The 23817-nt window shown below is 48.4% G+C and overlaps 1 protein-coding gene across 1 annotated transcript; it reads right to left on the reverse strand.

The window, feature by feature from the left end:
* Positions 1-631: 631 nt before the first annotated feature.
* On the reverse strand, positions 632-22208 carry LOC119453445 (uncharacterized). Its single transcript, XM_037715479.2, has 5 exons — positions 22127-22208; positions 8069-8235; positions 3184-3284; positions 1553-1650; positions 632-1022 (listed from the first exon to the last, which is right to left on the reverse strand). The coding sequence occupies exons 2-5, from the start codon at positions 8146-8148 to the stop codon at positions 933-935; spliced, it is 369 nt and encodes a 122-aa protein (XP_037571407.1). The 5' UTR covers positions 8149-8235; positions 22127-22208; the 3' UTR covers positions 632-932.
* Between the last annotated feature and the right edge of the window lie 1609 nt (positions 22209-23817).

The following is a 23817-nucleotide window of genomic DNA, read 5'->3' on the forward strand; positions in this document are numbered from 1 at the left end:
AGACATTAGGTTTTACCTTTAAATGCAAGAAACCTCATCACATTTGCTGCAATGGCTGCGGAGAAAAACTGTTTCTTCATTTATATTTGTTTAGAGAGGTGCCCCTTAGCTAGACCTTCCTCTTAAGATATTGCTGAGCAACGGAGTAATCTCTAGGCCTATTCAGACTGCGATTTGCTGGACGGGAAGTTGGCAGCCATGCGCATAATACTGCATTTGTCAGATTGCGTTTAAATTAAAGGGCCATCAAATGTCTCATAGATGAAAAAAACCCAAATCGGTGGACAAATGTGTCCCTATTCAAAAGATGCAAGTAAGAAATCGCGAAAGCCCTCTCGAAGGGTAGTACGTGCTGAGGAATGCTGCCAGTTCAGAACGTTGAGGAAAGGTCCCGAATTGCGTGCGCCCAACATGCGCACATGGAAACATTTTTCTTACTTAGTAACATTGTTTGCTCATAGCTGCGTTCAATTTATATTTGGAAAGAGACGTATAACAGGGTTCACGGGGAAATCTGGCAGATTATGCGTGAGCAGTTCTTTATTCTTCAATGTATACTACCAGCATAGAAGTTGTTCGTTTTCTATTAAATATTTGTACAAACTATAATAAGTAGTAATTTTTCTAGTACTCACGAGAACAATGAAAGCTTTATTCCATTTACTTCGTCTCACCATCTCTTTTTATTTTCGCTCGTAATATTTATAAGTCATCTGTTTTTATGATATGACAAAATAGTAGTGGAAAGCAAGCTCATGAACTCTCGATGATTACTAAATCAAGTTATATTTTACAATATCAAAGTGGCGTCATGGGTATTATTCACGCGATTTTTTTCATTAAAAAGAGCGATACGCTCTCTGTATACAAGTGACTACGGACGAAGAAATGATAAGTATGTATCTGATAGTAGCGGAAGATATTGAACTTGATCACGCAAATCTTTCATCTGCCCGCAATGGTTTCAATTCAGTGGTTGTCACATTGCACTCTCGCCCGTTGACTACGACGCACACAGCATCCTGCAAAAGAAGTATTAGCACTGAAATACCAAAAAAAACTAATTTGCTTATAAGTCCTAGCAACAGAAAATTCTTTAAAGCCTTTTTTTGTTTTTCCACAAGTGGTCTTTATACCGCCATTCCGGAAAATGCGATCAACATTGCTTAAAATAAAGGTCATGTGATAATGAAGCAGTTGCAACAGCGGCATGCATAGCCTACAGTAATTGCCAGCGTAAGCTTGTTCTACGTCTAAAAATCGTTAAGAACTCCTCGGAGGACGTGCTGAAAGTCAGGCATTCAGACCACTCATGTATTTTAGTTAAACAGCGAATTGGTCGAACTTTCCTGACTAATTGTCTAATTTACACTCCAAGTCATTTTAAATTACATGTCGCTGTGGTAGAAGCACTCCTTAGGAAATTGCCTAATTCTCCCATCTTTAATATTCTTAAGGAATTCCTAACCCATTTTCTGAAACACCCTGTTTGTGTCGTGCGAGTAAGGTAGAATGGTTAGCCAAATAAAAGATAGAATTCATGAGTGCTCACCTGAGTCAAAGGAGGCATAAGGCCCACTTTGCGCCAAAATTTCAACATCAGTGGACTCGTAAGGCGAAGTGTCTCCTTGACGTTACTGTCCGGTCGAGCTGGGTGTAAAATTTAACGTTTTACTGCGCTGCAACTTTATCGTAAAACATCTACATTTTTCTGACATCTATTTGGCCTTCATCGACAAAAGCCACTACAAAGGGTAGCAGTGACCACAGGACCAGTAAACAAGAAAATGCAAGAATTTGGAGTTCAGCGTGAACGTGAAAGATCTGGATCCCATCCAAGTAGGGGGCAGCTTCGCGCGTTTTGTAATAATATCTCGAATTCTTTAAGAATTGCTCATTATTGTTCAACATCTCGCAAAATAATTATATTTAGTGTCTGTGTTGTGCTAAACAAATGCCTGCCTTTGCGTTTTATATATTTTTTTAAAATAGTGTCTTACTTGCGCTAGGAAGGCACCACAAACATTTGCCTCAGCGCACATTATCAACAGTATGTCATGCTTCTTCATGTTAATGCGAGCCATATCAAGTTTGGACATTGACGAGTGGCATGTCCTGTCGCATAGGTCACTATTAGTAAAGCAGTATGCCCAAAAAAGGAAAGTACAGATGGGTAGCTTTTGTTTGCAATAACATTTGTGGATCTGAAACCACCATGCACCATCGATGTTGTTTTCAGGTTATTCATGTAGTTTCAACTGCCGAGGTCATAACAATTGCTTGGTATCTATTCGCGGCTCTACTGTCATTGATCAGTACTGATTTATTGGTAAGAACTGATTCAACTGTTATTGATCAGTATTGATCGATTCACAATGACTGGCATTAACAGATTGGCTATTAATTGATTCGTTGAGTTTGTAGTCCCGAAGCAGCACATCACCTGCGAGAGATGCCCTGTCGGAGGTCCCGGTTTTATTGTGACCATTGGGACTGAATGTGCACCGTAATCTTGATAACCAGGCCTTTTTAAAATGTTGCCTCAAAATAAATCAACACGGCCGCCGCGACCTGCAATTTAATGGAGGAGGCTCATGCGTAGCAGCAGTAGGAAGACAGCCACTTCGAGTGTACCGGTATACAGGTGCATTTGCTGGTCGAGCAGCTGAGAGCACTGGGTGGGATGGGGGCGCAAGAGGGGTTTGGGAGGGTAAGACATACACTAGCAACCCGGTTTCAATTAGAGAAGCGTTGTCCAACATGCCACACCTTTAGGCCACAAGATGTTCGGCGAAGTGGCTGCAACCATGGCCTTCCTAAAGAAATACCGCAGGTTTGTGCAAGTAGGCACACGCTGTTGTGGGTAACCAGACATGGAAGTATCGTGAACGGTACAACACACGATGTTTCTTTTAGGATCACTGGTGCGGTATTGCCTTTGGGAGCGGTTGTGAAAATAAGGCACGTTGGTGGTTATATATAAGCATAGTTTAAGAAAACCACTGGTGATACTTAAAAAAGGATAAGCTGTCCTTCACTACTAAGCCACTCGCAGCCTTGTTTTTCCTTCTGGTCTTGAATAACTTATTCAGTGAATGCACGGTACAACAGCAAGAAATAAAAAAGTAATGATACACACTGGTGTGCTTTCGAAGGCCTCGGAGAAGCAGTTTGTTGACTTACCACACCAAAGGCTTAGTGTCAAACCAAGTAGTACGGTACAACACATGGAGAAGAGGCAGCACCAGTACGGCGACAGGCGGTACAAAAGGAAAACATCCGGCCTATAGATGTGCATCGGGACCATGCGCACAATGGAGCCGGTTGAGTATGAGGAGAGGGAAATAAAGAGAGATTAGACAGCGCATAGACCGGTCGGCTACACTCTGTCGGAGTAAGGGGATAAAGCGAAGTAAAGAATATATAAAGATACACAAGCAAACGAAAAAGAGACAAAAAACAAGCACCTGAAAAAAAGTGCAATTGTGTGCGCTGTAGTGCACGACACTTCCCATAGTCCACGTGATCTCAAGAAGCGCAATAAAGTGTTCCAATCTCGATAAGTCTCAGTTATTCTCGCTTCCGGCAATTGTGGCTTGTCCAGTCCGCCTAATGTGGTTGAGAGTTCTATTTTAGGCGCACTGAAGTGAGGACATTCACAAAGATGCACAATCGTCTCCTCGCAGTCACAGTTGTAGAACGTAAAGTTGTCTGCCATTACGATGAGAAATGAATGGGTTTTTGCGAAGGCCAAGCCAAGCCACAGGCAGCACAGAAGCATTTCTTCAGCTGACGATGTCCCTGGTGGAAGAGGGAGCACTAGATGAGGATCATTATTATGGAGACGAGGGTTTGTATATTTCGTCAAGTTTCGTATATTTCGCCATTTAAGTTCGCACGCTATCGAGGAGAGCGTTGTAGTTGCATTGGTGGGCAGATTGGGTTGCCTCATCCGGACGCTCGGTACCATAGATGCTACAATGGCCAAGTATTCACTGATAAGCTATGTTGTGTTCATCTCTTGCTTGTTGATAGAGTGATCTTATGTTAGTCCCTAATTGTACATTAAGTACGTGATGCAACGGTGACCGAAGACCCTGCGTGATTAGCTGACTTGGAGTTAATATGGACCATGTCTGCGTCGCTTCTTGAATTATGAACTCCAGAGCAGCACGGAAGGTTACCGGTTCTGCCAGCGTCGATAACGCCCAAGGACGTCTCTTCAACTTGATGGTGATGGATCTCGCGGCAATGACCGCTGCACCTGCTGAACTTGCAGAAACCTAACATCCTTGTAAACGTGACGGCGTCAACTGTGTTGTAATGCGATTAGCATTATTAGGGCACTTAACGTATTTTTCGGGGTTTTATTTTTCTGTCTGTCTCTCTCACGTAGTTTTGCCGTCAATTTGGGTTACTGCGGAGTCTATGGTCTAATAGAGTATCGGGGCTGCTGTGATGAGAAAACCGGGTTTGAAAGCTGTCGTCGGACCAACTTGGGTTGCTGTGTATGTGGCACAGTGTACATACGTGCCACTCTTCAACGAACGTATTTGACGCCGACACGGACACTGGGAATGCGGTACTGGGCCTGTGGCCCTGGCTATGTAGCGCTCTTCAATGAACCTCTCTGGCGCCGACTTGGAGCCCAGAGTATGTGGCCTTCGGTCTGGGCTGCCCTTCAATTAATCTCTTTGATGTGAATTTGGGTCACTAGGTATGTTTAACTGGGTATGTGCCATTCTTCAGTGAAACTTTTAAACACCAACTTGGGTCACTGGGCATGTGCCACTGGGTATGTGCCACTGTTCAATGACAAAAATTATTTACATTTCTCAGGTGTTGAGCGGAATCGAACTCATGCCATAAATATTCAGACACTTGTCTGAAGATAGTGTCGCACACGCGCCACGCGGGCGCACGCGCGTGCAGGTGGCACAGCATGTCCTGAAGCAAGCGCGAGATGTCATTATGGCAGCATGCGCGCCTCATACCTGACGTGTTCCAGCGGTAGCAGCAATAGGGTGTGTCGGTACATTACTTCAACGCTAATCGCAGAAACGTTGACATTCATTGTGAGATGGCTTCTGTCGGATTTTCTTACACGGGATAGCTAATGTGGCCTGTGGCAGGGCTAAAGATGACAACTTGCTTTTCTTTTTTACGCCAGGAATGCAAGGGCTTGCAGAGGGCACAGACACATGAGCGATACTCATGTAGATCAGGCAAACAGGCAAGAAAGGTAGGCTGGTTAACATATGGTAAACATGCTAACAAGTCGTGAAGTTCAACGGCAGAGTTGCATGATTTGCTACAGTAATATCGCTCAATGCAGTACGTGGTCTTGCCGCATGAAGCGAGACTAGATGGTGTAATGATTGCCGAGCAAAGTGGCTGGCTTCATCCTTAAAGCGTTGACGCGAATGTGTGTTGTAAATGGGCAAGCATACCACAGTCGCCACCGAAGAAGCACATCGCGGAAGGCGAGGACATATTCGCAGAGCTGGAAATTGCACTGTCTGGAGGTCACTGATGTTCGTTTTACAAGTCCTACGCAGCACAGATAAGCTGTAATGCAGAGAAACCAGGAAATGTGTGGTGTAGACTTGAAGAAGTGATCGCACAGATGCACCTCACAGCTTTCTCATTAAAAATCTTAGGACGTGCGTGATCCATATGTACAAACATTGTCTTCGGCAAGCCTGGCTTGTGTCTGGCCGGCTCTAGTTCTGACTGAATTCTGAAATGCACTGCGGTGAATAAAACTGTCTATTTCAGCAATTTGCTGATGTAGTTTCGACAAAAAAAGTATTGAAAAGCCCGAGAATCAATGTTACAAAAGACATCTTTTTCGTTTTTATTTTATTTCGCGCAGTCAGTAGTTCAAATTGAGGAGGCTGTGACGTTGCCCCATAAAACGTGAACAAAACAATCTCAGAATGAAATGCTCAATTCCATAAATGCCTGTAGGTCCCATACTCATCTCCTTATTAGAAGATATTGCGATCCCTTTAAATGGCGCTAAGTTGTTACTGCGGTAACAACGCCCATTTTAGAAGGTCGACCCTGAACATTTCTTCCATGAAACGCTGATAAATTCCTCTACAACACGCACATAGCTCTGCAGTAGCATTACGATTATGTTTGGAGGTAGATACATTTTTGTGGAAATGATATCGATGACGCATCTAAAATGCTTTTGTCGTAATAATCAGCTTTTATGCGAAATAGTGATAATAAGCGCAGGTGAACTGGCAACGAAAGGCTACTTTACAGCTGAACTTTGTACCATACAAATTGTGCCGAAGGAAAAAAAAGCTTATAGTAAGTATTCGCCGAGAACATAGGAGTTAAAAGGATTCACACTTCAGCTGAAATGGCCACTTCAATGTGAGCGCAAAATAATGAAACAAAATCAAGATCAATGTACTGTGCGCTAGCATCAGTTTAAGAAACACGGGTGCTCAAATGTTAACACAGGTTCTTCTACTAAATATTCATGAGATGTCGTTGTGCTGACATTCCAATTTTCAGAGCTCTATTGCAACAAACTAATTCTTGTTGGGCTCTTCGATGCTTTTCAAGAATATCTGAATGGCAGGCCTAGCATCAGACTTATAAGTAAATAAATTTTGAGGTTTTACACGCCAGAAGTCACGATGTGATTATGAGGCACGCCGTAGTGGGGGACTGTGGATTCATTTTGACCACCTGGGGTTCTTTAACGTGCACTGAATGCACGGTACACATGCGCTTTTGCATACGGCTCCCATCGAAATGCGGCGGCCATGGCCGGGATTTGATCCCGTCCCCTCGGCCTTAGCAGCGCAACACAAAAGCCACTACGTCACCACGGCCGGGTAGTAGATGTTTTCAAGCTGAGGCATTGCACAATAATTATGAACATTCTTGTAACCGAGGGCGTTCCCCCCCCCCCTCAGTCTGGGGACTTGTCTTTTGTTTTCTACGACACCAATTTAATAAGAGAACCAACGGTACCATCCCACATACATGCCTTTGTTGTATTCTTATTCGGTTGTATTTAGGCATCTGGGCCTTACCATTCCATCTAGCCGATTCACGCAAGCTATAACCGCTGCTTACGTGAACACTGTAAATCTCTGTTCTGCAAAAAAATACCGTCAGTAGCCGTCTAAAGCTGCACAGTAGGCGATATGCTGTTTACAATGGCACCCTTTGTTGCTTCACGCTTACAAATTTTTTTCAAAGTATCTTCCCCAACACCTTGAGAACACTTTTTATCCAGAGTAATAGTAATATTCATTGTATTCGTTTTATATGACTACTAAAATGAAGATATATATAAAATAAGTGTTAGGGTCACTGAACTGGCTTTCGCATTCTCGTGTGAGCTCGAGGCAGACATGTCTAATGAGTGTTTAAACCGTTATTCTCGTTTGTGCATGCAAATTCTTCGATGAGTGCCCTGTTTGATGGTGATGCAGAAACGGCGGTACTGCTTTACATGAAGCCTTGCTAATCAAAATGCTTCTTTAGCGCCTCCCGTGCTTGCCACGTGCAGTATTGCTTTTGATTGAAGGAGATTTCTGAAACATAACCTGGTTTTCTTTCACTGAACTAGGGAACCCTATAGACATTATAGTCTTCTAACGCAATCTTCCTTGAATTTAGTAGCGCCAAAATGTTAAAAGTGTGACAGTCGTTTCCCTTCGGGCGACTGCGGACAGCAAGCTTGAATGCGCAGTCAAGTCTAGTCTGCAACCAGCGTCGCATACGCGGAGAAAACCGAGCTAGGTTGCTGTTATGAACAGTGCCCTTAGAATTAATGTGCACTGGCATCCCACTCTCTCTAATTCCCTTTCCACGTATTTGTTTGCTTATTAAGAGTGTAACGCATCATAGCAGTTATTTCATCTGACCAGCTTGACGTGGCGTTGAGGTCACCTAATTGTCCGAAACCAGTCATTACTGACCGTATTCGGAGTGTTGTGCAGTCTCCTCAAAAAGGCACTCGAGACATTGCGATCCTAACTGATCTTATTCTAACAGTGTCGATGTCTGCTCGTATGAAAACTGATCACCTTACCTGCCACCCTCTGCAAGTAGCGTCAATGAGGTGCCGTTGAATGTTGATTTGTTGGAACATCTGTCCAAGCTGTACTGCATCGAGGCAGGTACAATTTTGGACACGAATCGACCAGCGGTTTGCCATATTTGGACAAGGAAGACACCCACTGCCGCCAAAGTCGTGCCCTGTGGAGAGGTCGTGGTTAACAAATCTCTTAGCACAAAAACACTTTTTGAACACGGTAAACAACGTTCCTTTTCTGCAGACTGCAGACTGTTCCTGTTCTCTAACTGTATACAATAAGAATCCAGCAAAAGATGGCTACAAATACTAGTTAGTGGTGTTAGTAATATAAAAGGCTAAAAATATAAAGGTGTATATAAACAGCGCTTCTCTAAGAACAGTACATACATTAAGATGAGCCAATATGTGCTTTGTATATGTGAGCGGAGAAGCGGATCGTGTCACTTATATATAGTCTTTTCATGGTCCGCAGGTACTGCTTGCTGCAGATCCTGCGGAGGACACAATCGTTCCCTGGGTCCCAGGTGCTAAGGCACCCAACCAGAACAGCGTCCACCGTCAGCCGCTGGAACCGCCGGAGGAGATGTTGTATGGGAGCGTACTTCTCCTCCTTGGCCTGGAACGCCTGCAACCGGTTTTCGAATGGACAGCAGACGTCAAGGATGAGCGCTTCTTCACGGGCCAGTACAAGGTCGGGCTTGAGAGAGGTGCTGCCGACGACCTGGTTTTCCGCTATCATGGTGAACTTCACCACGGCAGCCTTTTTCACTCGGTCAACGATGGTGTAATGGCGCTCCGTCATAGCCCGGCTTTGTCTCATCCAATGTCAGAGGACATGTGGTAGTGTCTCCTCCCCATACCCGCAGCGCCTACATCGCTTGTCTGCTGCGGGGGCCCATATTCGTGTAGCACTCAGGGGGAGGAGATTGAGCCGGGCTCGATGATCGGATGATACGATCGGATCTTACCCCAAAAGGCCGACCCGCGTCGGCCATGTCTACGTTCGCACCGCCCTCTCTTTGTTGGCGTTCGAAGCGCTTGCGTGCCTAGTTTCCTGCCGCTCTCCCGAGGCGGCGCCACCGTCGCGCGTGTATATAAGACAAAGTGCCGTTCTCCACTTTGCATTTCACTAGTCTCGTCATAATGGGGATGCCGCGTATAGTGCACACTCCCGGCGACGATTGCATTCTGAGCTCCGTTCCTGCCGTCGATCGTCGTAGGCACGTTGCTCCTCGGGAATCCGGACTATTCGCGGCGTCCCCGTTCCGTGTCACCTCTATGTCGTGTGCTAAACAGCGTCGCTGTCATCCACTTTCACCGAGTGGAATGGCTCATGATTTTTTTTTCAGATGAATACCTCGAAGGATAATCATTGCGCACCGCAGAAAAAAAAAGTTGCAGTGGCTTAGCTCGGCTATGCCAGGATATACGTAGCGTTAGCAAAGGTTCAGCTGATTATTCTTAGCTTTCCTGGTTGTCTAGATTGTCAAGGATTAGCTTGAGTGTCATGCTTACTGCTGCTCCAATGACACACACGCGGTATACATATTATGTGGCACATGTATATAGCCTTCTTCTGTTCATTCCTCCTACGCTCAACCGCTAATTGCCAGGCAACTACTTCGGGATCCGATGAGTCAAGCTTCTCCGTTCTTCTGCGCTGTTGAGCAGCATTTGCGCTCTCCTTCTCCATGGCTATACCACACTGGCAAACGCCAGTCAGAAGCGCAGCGGCTCCAGCGCAGTGTCAGACGGCGACTGCACAGCGAGCGCGCGCCGGCGCCAGTGCGTCTACCCCGGCTACGACGTCACTCCTCTGGAATGCGCAGACCGGCGGCGGTGAGTCGCGCGCGGCGGCGGCGGCGGAGTGCGCGAGAGGTGCCGGCTCCGGTGGCTCCGGTGCGCAAGCCGTGTGACATCACTGATCCTTGCGCATGCGCAGCACGGCTCTTGATGTGCCGCGCGAAACGGGCTTGGCTAGGCCAGTGTAGCTAACGCTACAGAAGGAGCGGTAGGCAGGTGACTGCTATCGTCGCGGCGCCAGTGATTACAGCCCATGAGCTGATGCATAATGAGGAAAGCAAACATTGCGCTCATTATATCATTCTTCATACTAGGCATTTTTCAAAATTTCCTTCATATTATATTCATTGAAAAGCCATCGCATTCGTACAGCGTATTTTTGAGGTTATGAAATAAAGCCCTTCAGTGCCCCATGGATGACAGCAGTCATGTCTGCTTAAAAGAAAGCAACCTGTCGAATAAATTGCACGGCCGGAGCTTCGACCAAGCTGTTTTGCTTCGCACAAAAGCTGGCTCAGATGAATATGTTGCAAAATGAACAAACATGCCTCAGCGGCACTTATAATGAGCTTAGTTCCCGGGTTTCGGACTTAAAGTTATTCGTCTAAGAAACAAAGCTGCATCTATGAGAACGAAGATTTCGATAGCAACGCTATCGCATCCTGATAGTGCAACGCTTTGCACACTGTGCACTAGATTTTATAGGAGGAGTAAAAACATTTATTTAAAAAAACAAGCAGGCGTCTTCCTGCTTGTGTTGGGAGGTGCCCTCAGTCCAAGGCTCCTGCGGCTCTTGCTGTCTCCCGGGCCCGCCGCACCAGTAGCTGGTCACGAGGGTCCGAGCTAGTCAGCACGGCCTCCCACTGCTCGGGTGTGGGGTTGGGTATATGCGGGGCTACCTGTATTTTGGGGCATGCCCATGTGGTGTGATATAGGGAAGCGTAGTCGTCACAAAGGGGGCATTTGTACGAGTACAGTGCAGGGTTTATTGCTTGTAATCTGCTTAAATAGGGGTAGGTGTTGGTTTGTAAATGTCATCATGCTACTGCGTCTTGGCGTGAGAGGGTCTTGTGTGGGGGTGGGTATTGTCGTCTGTTCAATCTCTGGTGTTGTAACATGGCGCTGTATTGTAAAGGTACAGGCTCCATAGATGCGGCCGTATCCCTCTTTTGTGGCACCCGGGTGGCATGAGATCGGGCTACAGCGTGCGCACGCTGATTTCCATGGAGGGACTCGTGTCCTGTAGTCCATACTATTTCAACGTCGGGTAATTGAGAGGCTTGTTTGAGGAGTAGGGCGGCGATGGAAGATATTCTGCCTCTGGTATAGCTACGGCAAGCTGCTTGGGAGTCGGTAATAATTGTAACGTGTTCTTTGGTTTGACTAGAGGTGATGGCTAAGGTGATGGCTGTCTCCCCCGCTTCGAGGGCGTTGGCAGTGCGGACCGTCATCGAGACCACCTCTTCAAGGTTATGGTGAACAACGCTGACTGCCATGGCTGCTTTTCGGGGGTACTGTGCGGCATCTGTGTATAGTATGGTGGGGAGGTTACCGTATCTTGTTTGAAGAGTCTTTGCACGAGCTTTGCGACGACCGGCATGATGTTCCGGGTGCATGCTTCTGGGGATGGCGGCTACCTTGATATGCTCCCGGATGTTGGGGGCCAGATAGATTAATTTTTCGTGGCCTCGGCCCTGTGTTGGGTAGCCTAGGTGCGCTAGGAGCTTATTGCCTCTTGGAGTGAGGGCTAGGCGTTGTCGTTGGCTTGTTAGGTGGGCGTCTATGATTTTTCTAACTGTGTTATGGAGTCCTAGGGCTTCGAGCTTGAGTGTGGCTATTCCCGGTGGTAGGCCGAGTGCTTGCTTGTATGCTTTCCGCAGAAGTATGTCTAGTTGATCTTTCTCTTTGAGAGTGAGGGGAAGGTACGGGGCAGCGTAGGCGATGCGGCTGATTATCAGGGCCTGGACGAGCTGGGTCACGTCTTCTTTCAAGCCGTGTTGTATGGTAGTGATGCGGCTGACCATCCGCATGACTTGGAAAGTGGTCTGCTTGAGACGTTGGATGGTGTATGTGCCTCCGCCGTCCTGTTGTATGCGCAGACCGAGGATGCGGACGCGATTTGCTGTGGGTATTTCTTTGCCGTCGAGGGTGAGTGTAATGTGGGGTATTTCATTGAGTTTTCTACGGGATTTCTGTCGAACGACTAATAGTTCCGACTTCTCGGGGGAGCATCAGAGACCGCTGCTTCTTGCATAATGCTGGACGACGTCGGTCGCTTGTTGGAGTGCGTCTTGTTTTAGATGGGAAGCAGCTTATGGTCGGGGCTATGTCACTCCCTCCCTCCATCCATGCATCCGCCGTGTGGCGTCCACACCCGCACTGCTCATGCGCATCCTCCTCCCCTCCTCTCACGTCCACACCCGCACTGCGCATGCGCATTCTCCTCCCCGTTCTCTCCTTGTCTCATCTCCTCTCCTCTCGGCATTCCTCCTCTCCTCTCCGACGCTCCTCTCCTCTCCGGATTGCGCAACGAATGGCAAAAATGCGAAGCACGCGCGATAATGCGAAGCAGCTTAGGTTAGAGGCGCGACGGTAGGCGCTGCATACTCCGCTGTGGGGCGCCACTGTAGCTCGCGGTATAATGACGCGAGCGCGCGCTCCGCTCCTCTCATTCTCCTGCCGCAACGACGCGATGAGTGCCACGGACAGCGCCAGCGTCTACACCAGTGTCAGCGCCGTGGACAGCGCTGCGGAGAAGAGGGCTCGATCCGCTGCCACGAAACGGAAGCGGGGACAGGCCGATCCCGAACTTCGGGCTCGCGAAGCCGGTAGCTACGTATCTCAACCTAACGGAAACGACCAACTGAAAACTAATGGGAATTTGAGTCGACCCCATGGCTGCTTCGCATATTACTCAGGGTTCTCTTACGGGAAGATGGTGTAATTTTTTCTCCTTCAGAACCAGTGGTGGTCCAGATAGTGATATCATCGGCGTATACTGCGTGCCTGATTCCTGGTATTGCATTGAGTTTATCAGGTAGCTGCATCATAGCAACGTTAAAAAGGGTGGCTGATAGAACGGCACCTTGTGGGGTTCCTTTGTTGCGAATAGGTAACGTCGGGTTTCTGAGTGAGCCAATGCCTACTGTGGCTGTGCGGTTGGTTAGAAAGGCGCCTCCGTATTTGTAAGTATTACGACCACAGTTGGTAAGGCTTAGGTTTGTAAGGATGGTATTGTGAGAAACATTGTCGAAAGCGCCTTTAAGGTGGTCGCTCCAGTGCTGTGTGGTGAAATGTGTTCAAGCACTTTTTCCTTCAGCTGGGGGAGAATGTCGTGGATAGAAAGGTGGGGCCGGAATCCGAACATCGTTTCGGGCCGCAAGTCGCTGGATTCTAGGTAAGGTTGAAGTCGGTTCAGAATGACGTGCTACAGAAGCTTACCTAGACATGAAGTCAGTGATATTGGTCTAAGAGTTTCTAAGCTGGAGGGTTTGCCTGACTTTGGAATGAGGATGATGTCCGCGTGCTTCCAATCCGCTGGTAGCGTACCCGCCTCCCAATGATGATTAAATAAGTCAGTAAGAGATTGAATGTGGCGTCATCCAGATTGCGCAGGAGCTTGTTATTTATTTTGTCCTTGCCTGGGGTGGTGTTTCGTGTGAGTGCATGGATTGCTTGTTGCACCTCAGAGATGGTGACCGGCATGTACAGGTCGTGGTTGTCGCCTCCGCTGTACGTGGGAGGTTGTCTCTGTGTGGATTTGAAATCTCCTATGTACCGCACCCTCAACTCTTCCAGGATGTCGTCGTCAGAACCCGGATGGTTGTGGAGGAGACGTTTAATTGTTTGCTGGCTGACTGCTTTGCTTTGCGTGAGGTCAAGAAGATGGCGTAGTAGCGACCATGTTTTGGCAGTGCAAAGAGTGCCCTGCTTGTTCGACGCTGGCTGAGGGACTCCAAGGCAAAGTCGAATACCTTTTCTGTGGATGGCTTCTAAGCGCTCGAATTGGCTATCTGAGGGTGACATCAGGGGTAGCTGGTATAGGATCCGACTGGTAACGAACGCTGTATGTAGCCGTAGCATCGACGGCGGGTGGTTGCCCCAGCGTATGCCAGCGAATCGCTTGAGCCCATGTAGCCTCTGTGACGATGATGCCACAACGTGGTCAACAGTGCGGCGCCAGAGTAGCCTGTGGTCCAAGGTAACGCCAAGAAATCGGACGTTGGTGACTTGTCGAATGTGGTATCCATCCATATTCAGCTTCAAGCATGTAGATTTTCTTTTAACTCCAGGAAATAGTACGAATGATGATTTCTCTGCTGATAGTGATAGTCCAAGCGTTGCCAAGTGGCCCTGAATGGCATTTACTGCTCCCTGGGCTATTCGTGCGAGGAGCCGATGCTGGTAGCCGGAGACCCATATCCAGATATCATCGGCATATACAGATATCTTCACTGGTGTTCGATGGTTTAGTACTCTTGGGAGGCTAGCCATGGCGATTTTAAACAATAAGGGAGATAAAACACTCCCCTGTGGCACGCCGCGAAATATATCTATTTCATCGCTCAAAGTGTTACCAAGACGGACTCTGATGCGGCGATCATTGAGAAAAGTATGTATGAAGTGCAAGAGATGACCCGTGACACCTATAACTTGTAACTGGCTGATGATGGCTGTTGGAGACGCGTAGTCGTAAGCCTTGGAAATATCCATAAAAACAGCAAGTGTCGACAGGCCATCCGCACTGTAATGTTCTATGTGGCTTAGCAGGTCTAGCACATTGTCTTGAGCACTTAGACACTGGCGAAACCCAGTCATGCACGGCGGTAGTTTTCGACCCTGCTTGACAAACCAAGTGAGTCTTGTGCACGCCATCTTCTCCATTAGCTTCGCTGCACAGGAGGTCAGCGATACCGGTCTGTATGAGTCCAGAGCTGCAGGATTCTTTCCAGGCTTCAGAGTCGGTACCACCCATGCTACCTTCCATAAAAGTGGTATATCCCCTCTAGCCCACACTTTGTTAAAAAATGCCAGCAAGTCACGTCGTTGCTCAATCGGTAGGTTCGTCAGCATCTGATTACTGATGCGGTCAGGTCCCACCGCACAGCGACGTCGGAGGCTGCTCATAGCTAGTTCCATCTCTCTCAGTGTAAAAGGAGCATCCATCGAAGACAATGATAGCGGCGGAGGCGGGTTGGTTGTGCCGGTTGACCTTCCAGAAGAGTATACTTGGGCAAAGGCATTCCCAAGACAATCGAGCGTCTTGCCTAACTTCAATGCTAGGGCTTCAAATGTCTTGTTTGGTCGAAAGTTTCCAGCAAGGTTATTAACGACCCACCATATCCTTGGAACTGGCGTGAAGACCGATAGGCTTGCACAAAATGCTGCCCATTGATCTCTTCTTAGTTTCTCCGCGTTAATTCTGTTGTATACTGTCTTCATTGCTGGGTCGCCCTTCGTCCTCATCAGCCTCAGTTCTGCTCTTCTACGAGCAGCGCACAGATTTTTTAGCTTTAGATCCGGAGCGGGAAAGTGGTCGGGTAGCTTCAGCTCAGCGGTAGCTAATCTCTTGCTACGTAGCATGTCGGCGAACAAGTCTCCAGATGATTCACTTAGCCCGTCCCTGTATGTATCCCAATGCGTCACAGGACAGGATTTTCGGCCGTTGGTTCTATATCCAGCAATGTTGACGAAGATAGGAAAATGGTCACTACCCATTCTATCTTTACTCGTCGTTGACGATGCGAGGATGTCTGCTGAGTATAATGTCAACTCAATGACATTGTAAAAGGCCGGTGGTCGAAAAAACGTTGGTTGTTTGTCATTCGCCACGCAGAGTCCCTCAGTGTCTAATGCACTAACAATTTGCTTCCCACGTGCATCAGTCACCTTGTCGCCCCAAAGAGTATGGTGTGCGTTAAAGTCCCCACATATAATCCTCTGAGCCGGGCAGCGGCTGCAGAGGTCTCTTATGATTTCTCCCATCGAGACCTTCTGGCGAGAGCTCACATATACGGACGCCACGCTGAGGCTTCGGTTTCCCAGCCGCACTTGTACAGCAGTGACCTCCAAAGCACTGCTGCAAAGGTCTTTAACTGGGAGAACGTAATGCGGTACTTCACGTCTGACATATAGCGTGGTGCTTCCATTCGGAAATGTCGGAATACTTTGGTTTCCATGAGCGACATAACCAGCAATTGATCTGGAACTTGGAAGACCAGCCTCGGACAGGGCCAATATTGGCACAGGCATGTTGCGTAAGAAAAGCGACAGTTCAGGTAAATGGCACGCAAGACCCGCACAGTTCCATTGCATAATAAGTGGCACCTTTGGGCTAGATGGGGAATGTTGTGTCCTGACCACATCCATATTGTTAGGTGCTTTAAGAAGAGGCAGAGCTTAGAATCACCGACTCGAGAGCCAGGACTACTTCGAGCATGTCCTTCATCGAGCTCGCCGGCATCTTCTGTATGTGTGATCGCAGGGCGTTGAAGAGAGCACGTAGCACCTGTTGGCAGTCCTCCTGTGGTGTTTTTTCATCGAAACGCGATTGGGGTCACTGCCGTGCAGACACATAGCTTCAGTGTTCCGGTTGTTCAGCAGTCTTCTCTTCTATGGGGTCTCTGTTCACTGATTTGACTGCTTTAGCCGGTCCGCTGCGCGATGGCACCACTGTGTCCTGGGTTCCTGAAGGAGGCTTCAGGCTTGGGAAATCAGTTTCACTCCATTTGATGTCGTCTGACTCTCCGCGACTCTCCGTCTTTTTCTTCGTCTTATTCTTCTCATCCTTTGCTGTTGGCCCCAAGATAAACGTTTTCTTTCGCTTTATTCCCGCTGCCCGCGTAAGACACTTGCTATAACTACCTGGATGACCACCACTACAGTTTGCACAAAGAAAGTTCTCCCTGCAGGTGCATGTTTTGAAATCATGCGGTCCTCCACATCTCTTGCACCGCTGATCACCACGGCAGTACTTGGCCACATGTCCATAGCGCTGACACTTGAAGCACCGCGGTGGTGTCTCAACGTAGTCAATGGTCTCGTGTCTCGTGAAGCCCAAGTTGATCTCCTCTGGGCGGTCTGTGTTTGAAGCGAACGTTAGAACCACGGTGCTGGTTTGCCTGGACTCCCATTCGGATTCGGAAGTTTGGACGCGTCACGTGACTCTCCTTGCATGATAAACACCTTGTGGTTTTAGGTAGTTCAACAGTTCCTCGTCAGTCTACCACTTCGGCACTGCTCAATATTACAAGTGTTTTGTAGGTACGAATTGGGCACTCGTGCTGAGATTGCAGTCCCTGAGATTGACTTGCAACTGAGAAGGGCGTTCACATGTTCTTCTGTCTGTACATCTAGGAGTAGCGCCCCTTGAGCAGTAAATCGGCTCCTAACTGGCGATGCGCCAAGAATTTCTTCAATTTCCGTAGACAGAGCAATGGGATTCACCTTTTTCAGGTCGGCTCCTTCTGTGACAGGTGTAATAATCACTGGGATTCCGACGGTCCTCTCCTTGCGTTGACGCACAAGCCTGAAGCCTTCATTGTCCAGATCTTCATAGTCCATCGCAGTCCAGATCTGCGATGTCAGCTATGTCACAGTCATCAATAAGCGTAGACTCGTCGTCTGTTTCTGTAGCCTTATATCTCTTACATTCACGGTTGCTCTCAGGGTCAGTTGGTTGCCACTGTCCCGGTGTCAGGTCAGGCGTAGTCATGACGGAGCTCACGTTGCTACCAGATCGGGCTCTTCTGCAGGCTCCTATCGAAGCGGCGGGAGGCGAAGGCGCCGCCGGCTCCGGTAGAGAAGGTATCTTGGCGAGTCGTCCGGCGTCATCGACAATTCTGGTTGACGAAACGTCGAAAAAATGCAAAAACACTAGGGAGCGAGACAGCAGTGCAACTGTGTCGAACCAAACTTCTTCCTCCTCCTGTCTCATCCTAAATACATATTCTCGCCTTCCTTGCTTCTTTTTGGTAGGGGTGCTGGGTAACGCCATGGCAGCACGGAACTCCGCAGTGGACTCCTCATGCGTCCTATCGCAACTGGACTACTAAATAATCAACCTGAGTCATCTGCTGTTGCTTCGCCGACTGCAACACCATCGGACATCTTAGCGTAAGTTTGTGACCCCGGTACATTTAGCGGAACTGGCAGTGTCGGCGTAGAAGACTGGTTGAACTGGTACGAACGCGTCAGTGCCTCCATCCGCTGGAACCCGACATTGATGCAGGCAAACCCTATATTCTACCTGCAAGGCACTGCGCGTGTGAGGTACGACACGCACGAAGCGGAGCTCACAAGCTCGGACCTTTGCAAGCAGAAGCTTCGGGATCTTTTCGGGCAGCCAGATGGTTGTCAAGGTGCCGCGAAACAAGAACTCGTCACTCCGGTGCTGACAACTACCGAGTCCTACATCGCTACATTCAGGACATTTTGGCCCTTTGTCGGAAGATCGATGACAAGAAGTCGGAATCGGACAAGGTTGGTCACATATGGAAAGGTATCGCTGACGATGCTTTTAACTTACTCGTCTTTGAGAACTGCACCACAGTAGCTGACGTTACTGTAAAGTGTCGGTGGTTTGAGCAAGCGAAGAGTCGCCGAATCCAGTCGAGGTTCGTCCGATTGCCTGACACCGCCGCTACTTCTTCTTGCAAGGATCTCCCGCGGCCTCGCCAAGGTTCTCCAACAGAAGACTTTATGCGCATCGTGCGACGCGAGATAGAAGCCGCTTCACCTATTGCATTTTATAGCCGCAACCACGAATCTCGAGCAAGCATTGCGCTAATTCAAGCGCTTGTGCGCCAGGAGTTGGAGGACGCTTGGGTTAGGCCTGTTTGCACACTCAGTCGTGCGGTTGTGGCCCCGTCGCCCATTCGACCACGGGAGCCCACATGCGGCCGATATCGCGGCCCGGCAGAGTGGCGTATACATGATGACAGGCCGATCTACTTCAACTTCAGAGGGATTGGCCACATTGCTAGCCACTGCCGCAATCGGGCACATCCGCTGTATCAGTCCTTCTTGAACACCACTGCCAGAAGTCCCAATACCCAACATTTAGGAAGAGATCTCAATTGCATCATAATTGACTAATTGCACGAGTTCCAGTCGTTCCCCGTCACCACGTAATCGCCGATCATGCTCCCCAATTATTCGTCGGCCCTGGTCGCCCAATTCTTCCGGACACTTCACGGAAAACTAAAAGGTCGAGCACCCGGAGGTGCCGCTGCAACGCCTGCCCTACCCGAAAATCCTATTATGGCCGTGCCCACAGCTGGAAACATCATATGAGTAATGAGTCCGAACCTTCGTCATTGTCTCCGCAAAGTGCTCACGCCTGCTACTTCGATTGCCGTACGAGTCGCCGACTGCAGTACACCTCCCGTCGTTAGAATGTGCACCGCCGATGTGAGCATCGCTGGACACAATGCTAGTTTTGTTCGCCGTCTTGGACCAGTGTCATTAATAACTAATCCTTGGAAATGATTTCCTGTCATCCCACTCAGCCCTCATCGACTGTCCCACCTGATTCCTACAGTTGGAACTCCTTCTGCTCCAAGATGCAGCCAATAAACCAGTCGCACACTTGTGTTCCGTCGAATTTGTTCGGCTCACGCTGACAGCCTCTACGTACGTTATTTTGCCACCGAACCCTCGGGTGCCTGACGGCGACAATACGGGCTATCACCGACGCTATGCGTGATCCTTACGCGCAACGTAGCCCTGCCGCATACAGTTGCGACGGTTGCTCTTTTGAACTTTCTTACCATTTCACAAATCTTACCACAAGGCATCAGACTGGCCAGTGTATCCACCCTTAAAGAACCCACCCAGTTACCCAATTTGCTATTGTTATTAATTCCGCCTTGCCGTTTCCTTGCACCAAGACACCGGCCAAGCCAACCGACAACATAGATAGAATGATAGCACCTGACCTTAATATGTCGAAATTTCAGGATCTACGCCACTTGCTAACGTCATACCGCGACATATTGATTTTGACGGCAGACCATTGGGCCAAACCTCTCTAGTAGCACACCGGACAACACTGGTGATGCTAGCCCAATTCATCGGTGTCCTTATCGAGTGTCCATGACAGAATGTCACGTCGTTCAGAAAGAAGTCGACAAGATGCTCAAAAAAGAGATCATTGACCCTTCGTGCAGCCCTTGGGCTTCCCCTGTTGTCCTCGTAAGAAAGAACGATAACCGTTGGTGTTTCTGCATCGACTATCGCCACCTTAACATGGTCACTAAAATGATGTTTATTCATTGCTACGAATTGGCGACCTGCTTGACAGTCCCCACGGAGCTACGTAATTTTACTCGATTGTCCTCTGTTCGGGCTTTTGGCAAAATGCAGTGGACGACAATGATCGGGAAAAGACCGCGTTCGTAACACCAGATGGTCTGTGCAATGTCCTAGCGACATTCGAACACATGATGGCCTCCCTTCATCGGGGCTTGAAATGGTCAACTTGCCTATGCTACCTCAACAATGCCGTCGTGTTTTCCCCTACTTTTTCAAGTCACTTGCAGCATCTGTAAGTGGTTCTCGGTGTGTTTCGGAGAGCTGGCCTGCACTTGAATTCCTCTAAATGCAATATTGGTCGCCATGAAATTACAATTCTTGGGCACCTTGTTGACGTTGCAGGTATCAGGGCATACCCCGACAAGGTTCGGGTAGTGGTCGATTTCCCCCTACCACGGTTAATCGAAGACGTTCGCAACTTTGTTTGCCTCTGCTCCTGTTTTCGTCGTTTCGTGAAATCTTTTGCCACTATCGCCCAGCCACTTGCCGACCTTCTTAGGAAAGACTTGCATTTCTCCTGGGGTCCATCACAAGCTTCAGCTTTTACCACGCTGATCACCCTGCTTACGAACTGCTTATTCTGACTCACTTTGATCACTCAGCCCCTATAGCGGTCCGCACCGATGCAAGGCCATGGCATAGACGCTCTTTTAGCACAACAGCAGCATGGACACGACCAAGTGATAGTTTACGGTAGCCGTCTTTCGAGATACAAGCAGAACTTCTCGCGTCGGCTTGCTTGGTCATTTCCCAGTGCCTTACTCTGGGAACAAATAGGTCGCCGTAGCAACAGATTACGTCACATTGTACGCGCTCACGCTCGCCCTCCCTACAAGCTGTGCAACTGACGTCGCCAACTTTTTTGTTGCGCGATGTTATACTTCATCACGGTGCACCTAAACAACTTCTTATAGACAGCGACCCACATTTCCTCTCAAAAGTAATCGCCGACATTTTTACATTGTGCGCTATCCGACATAAGCTCACCACAGCTTATCATCCTCACACTAATGGTCTAACAGAACGTTTAAATCGCACGCTCACGGACATGTTGTCGATGTACGTTTCCTCGAATCACAGCGATTGGGACTTTAACCTTCCAATCGTGACGTTCGTTAACAATCATGCCATGATGTCACCGTGTTCTCTCCATTTTATTTGCTGCTCGGCCGGGGTCCAGTTTTACCCATGGATACCCTGGTGCCATCTGATCAGCCTACCACCACTGAATATGCCCACGACGCCCTTCTCGGAAAGAGAAGGTGCTCTTCTCGGAAAGGCAAGGTGGTCCTGGGAATCTACATATGATAAAGTCTACGCAGAGCTCACTGCACAAACCAGAAGAGCGCCGACAAAGAAACCACAATCAGCACTTGACATGCTGAAAATATCGACAATTCAACTCCTTTCCCCTTGGGTTCTTAGCTTTCATAATCAAACAAGATCCGTTCCAGGGACCAATTCAAACGTTTATCAAGCGCTTGTGCCTTACGGAAAAATTCTTTTAGCCAGGTATTCAATTTCCTGGTCAGCTGCCTTTGATGAGACGCCGCGTTTTGTGAAGGCATTCGCGGCACATAATATGGACGGGCTTATGACAGCACACATTAAAAATATAAAGTTGATTGTGCTTCATGCTTGCTTCAGAAAACAAGTCTACTACACTCTTGGGACCACAACAAGATACCAAGTGCAGTCAGAAAGGCTCCATTCTGCTGAGTAACCAATTTCTGCAAACCAATAAGGTGCTCCTTAAAGTGTTGCTTCATACACCGCCCTAATCACCGCCCCAGAGTGATTACCCCAGCAGTCCAATCCGCCACCTGTGAATTCATAGAAAACCGCCCAGCCTTGCTAGCGCGCAAGCAAGCATCGCGGTAAGAGGTTATTGAATGCAACGCAAGTAACGAAGCGATTTTGTCAGATAGCACTCACCTTAGCATTTGCCCAGGGTAAAAGAAATGCAAGAATGATGATTCCTGCAAATGGTCCCGAAGCAGCGGCATACAGTGCAATAAAAAACTGTGTCGAAGAAAAATGGGAAAAAAACAAAGCAATGAATAAGTCTAATTTTCGGAATAAACAAAAATACTCAGCATATGAGTGAAAGAGAAACAACGGACCATTAATAAAATGGAAGCGTTCTTGCGTATAGTGAATTAACTTAACAGTCGACACACACTACGTTCTCTTCGCAACAGTAAAGCACTGTTTCGCATGAATAACTACGGTAAAAAATGTCACAGTTTCGCCCTAAGGGCGAAGCAATGAATGCGATAGCAACACACCAATGTCATACGAAGTAAGGTGAGCGGCTTTGGTAGCAATATGAATTGTAGTAAACATGAGCTGATTAAGGAAGCAGGTGTGCTGCGGCGTAAGTAGACCGACATGAAGAGAGACTCGATGACCACGAGAAGGCGCGTGTGAAACGGTGGTGTTGATGAGAAGCGCTTCCCGTGGGCAGCGCGTGCGAAGGGACACACCTGTAGCGCTGCACTGCCGATCCGGGCAGAATTGCATGTGTAGCGTGCGTTGGAAAATGTGGCCCGACTATTACTAACTGAATGAACAAGCGTGGTGTGAGCGCGAACAAACAAACATGAATAGATCACACTGAATGACTGCAGACAACGACCGTCAAAAGTCTGGCAGCAAGCGGATACGCCGCAGCGGCGAAGGTACGTGCGGTCTATCGCATCAACGGAAACTGAGCGGCGAATGCACGGCGCATAAAGGTCAGAGCCGTGTGGAGATAAGAGACGGTGCGGCGAGTGACGAGCGCGGTTGTTGGCAGAGTAAAAGTGCGCCCCCCCCTCCCTCCGGCGCTCGCTTCCCGCTTCCTTGCTTGCGCGTGGGAGAGATAAGAGACGGTGCGGTCGAGCGACGAGCGCGGTTGTTGGCAGAGTATAAATGTGTCCCCCCCCCCACTCCCTCCGGCGCTGGCTTCCCGCTTCCTTGCTTGCGCGTGGAAGATTGAGTGTGTTCGCTCTCCGTGGTAGCGCGCGTCCCCGCACGCTTCCGCTCGGGCATACGGCGCGCGGTGAAGATTTTATCTATACGGAACCTCACGGCGACGGCGACGCCGACGGCAGAAATCCGGTTGAAGTGTCCATATAATTGCTATCGCAATAAAATTTATCGTCGAGGCGTTAGTACGTGGATTAGCTGTACGCTAACGGGAAAGTCCACGTGCTATCAACACGCCTTGCTCAAGGTATAAACTTCTAACAATAAGTAAATTTCTTCAACAAGCAGCAACAAGAGGACTGCAAAGAATGCCGGGGACTGACACGAAGGGTATAAGTTCAGTAGTAAAGGAAGTAGTTTTGGCAGCTGAGGCCATTTTTTCTTTTTTTCTTCTTTCTTTTTTGTGCTGGAGAAGTGCTGCGTTCACCGTGGATGTCCACGAGCTGCTTTTTGTTTTTTACGTATGTCGAGTCATCCTTGAAATATGGAAGCAGCCTGGCTGTGTCAGCGTGTTCAATGCGAATATACAGAGATGCGCTGATACCATCATTGCTGCCGAAATGTCAGTGTCATGAATTCGGTTTCGCATTATCTCTCTAGGAAAAGGTAAGTGCGGATGCAGCCAGTTGCTGTTCGAGCTATGAACCTAAGCGCCT

Source organism: Dermacentor silvarum, chromosome 1 (assembly GCF_013339745.2).
Source record: "Dermacentor silvarum isolate Dsil-2018 chromosome 1, BIME_Dsil_1.4, whole genome shotgun sequence".
Lineage (NCBI taxonomy): Eukaryota > Metazoa > Arthropoda > Arachnida > Ixodida > Ixodidae > Dermacentor > Dermacentor silvarum.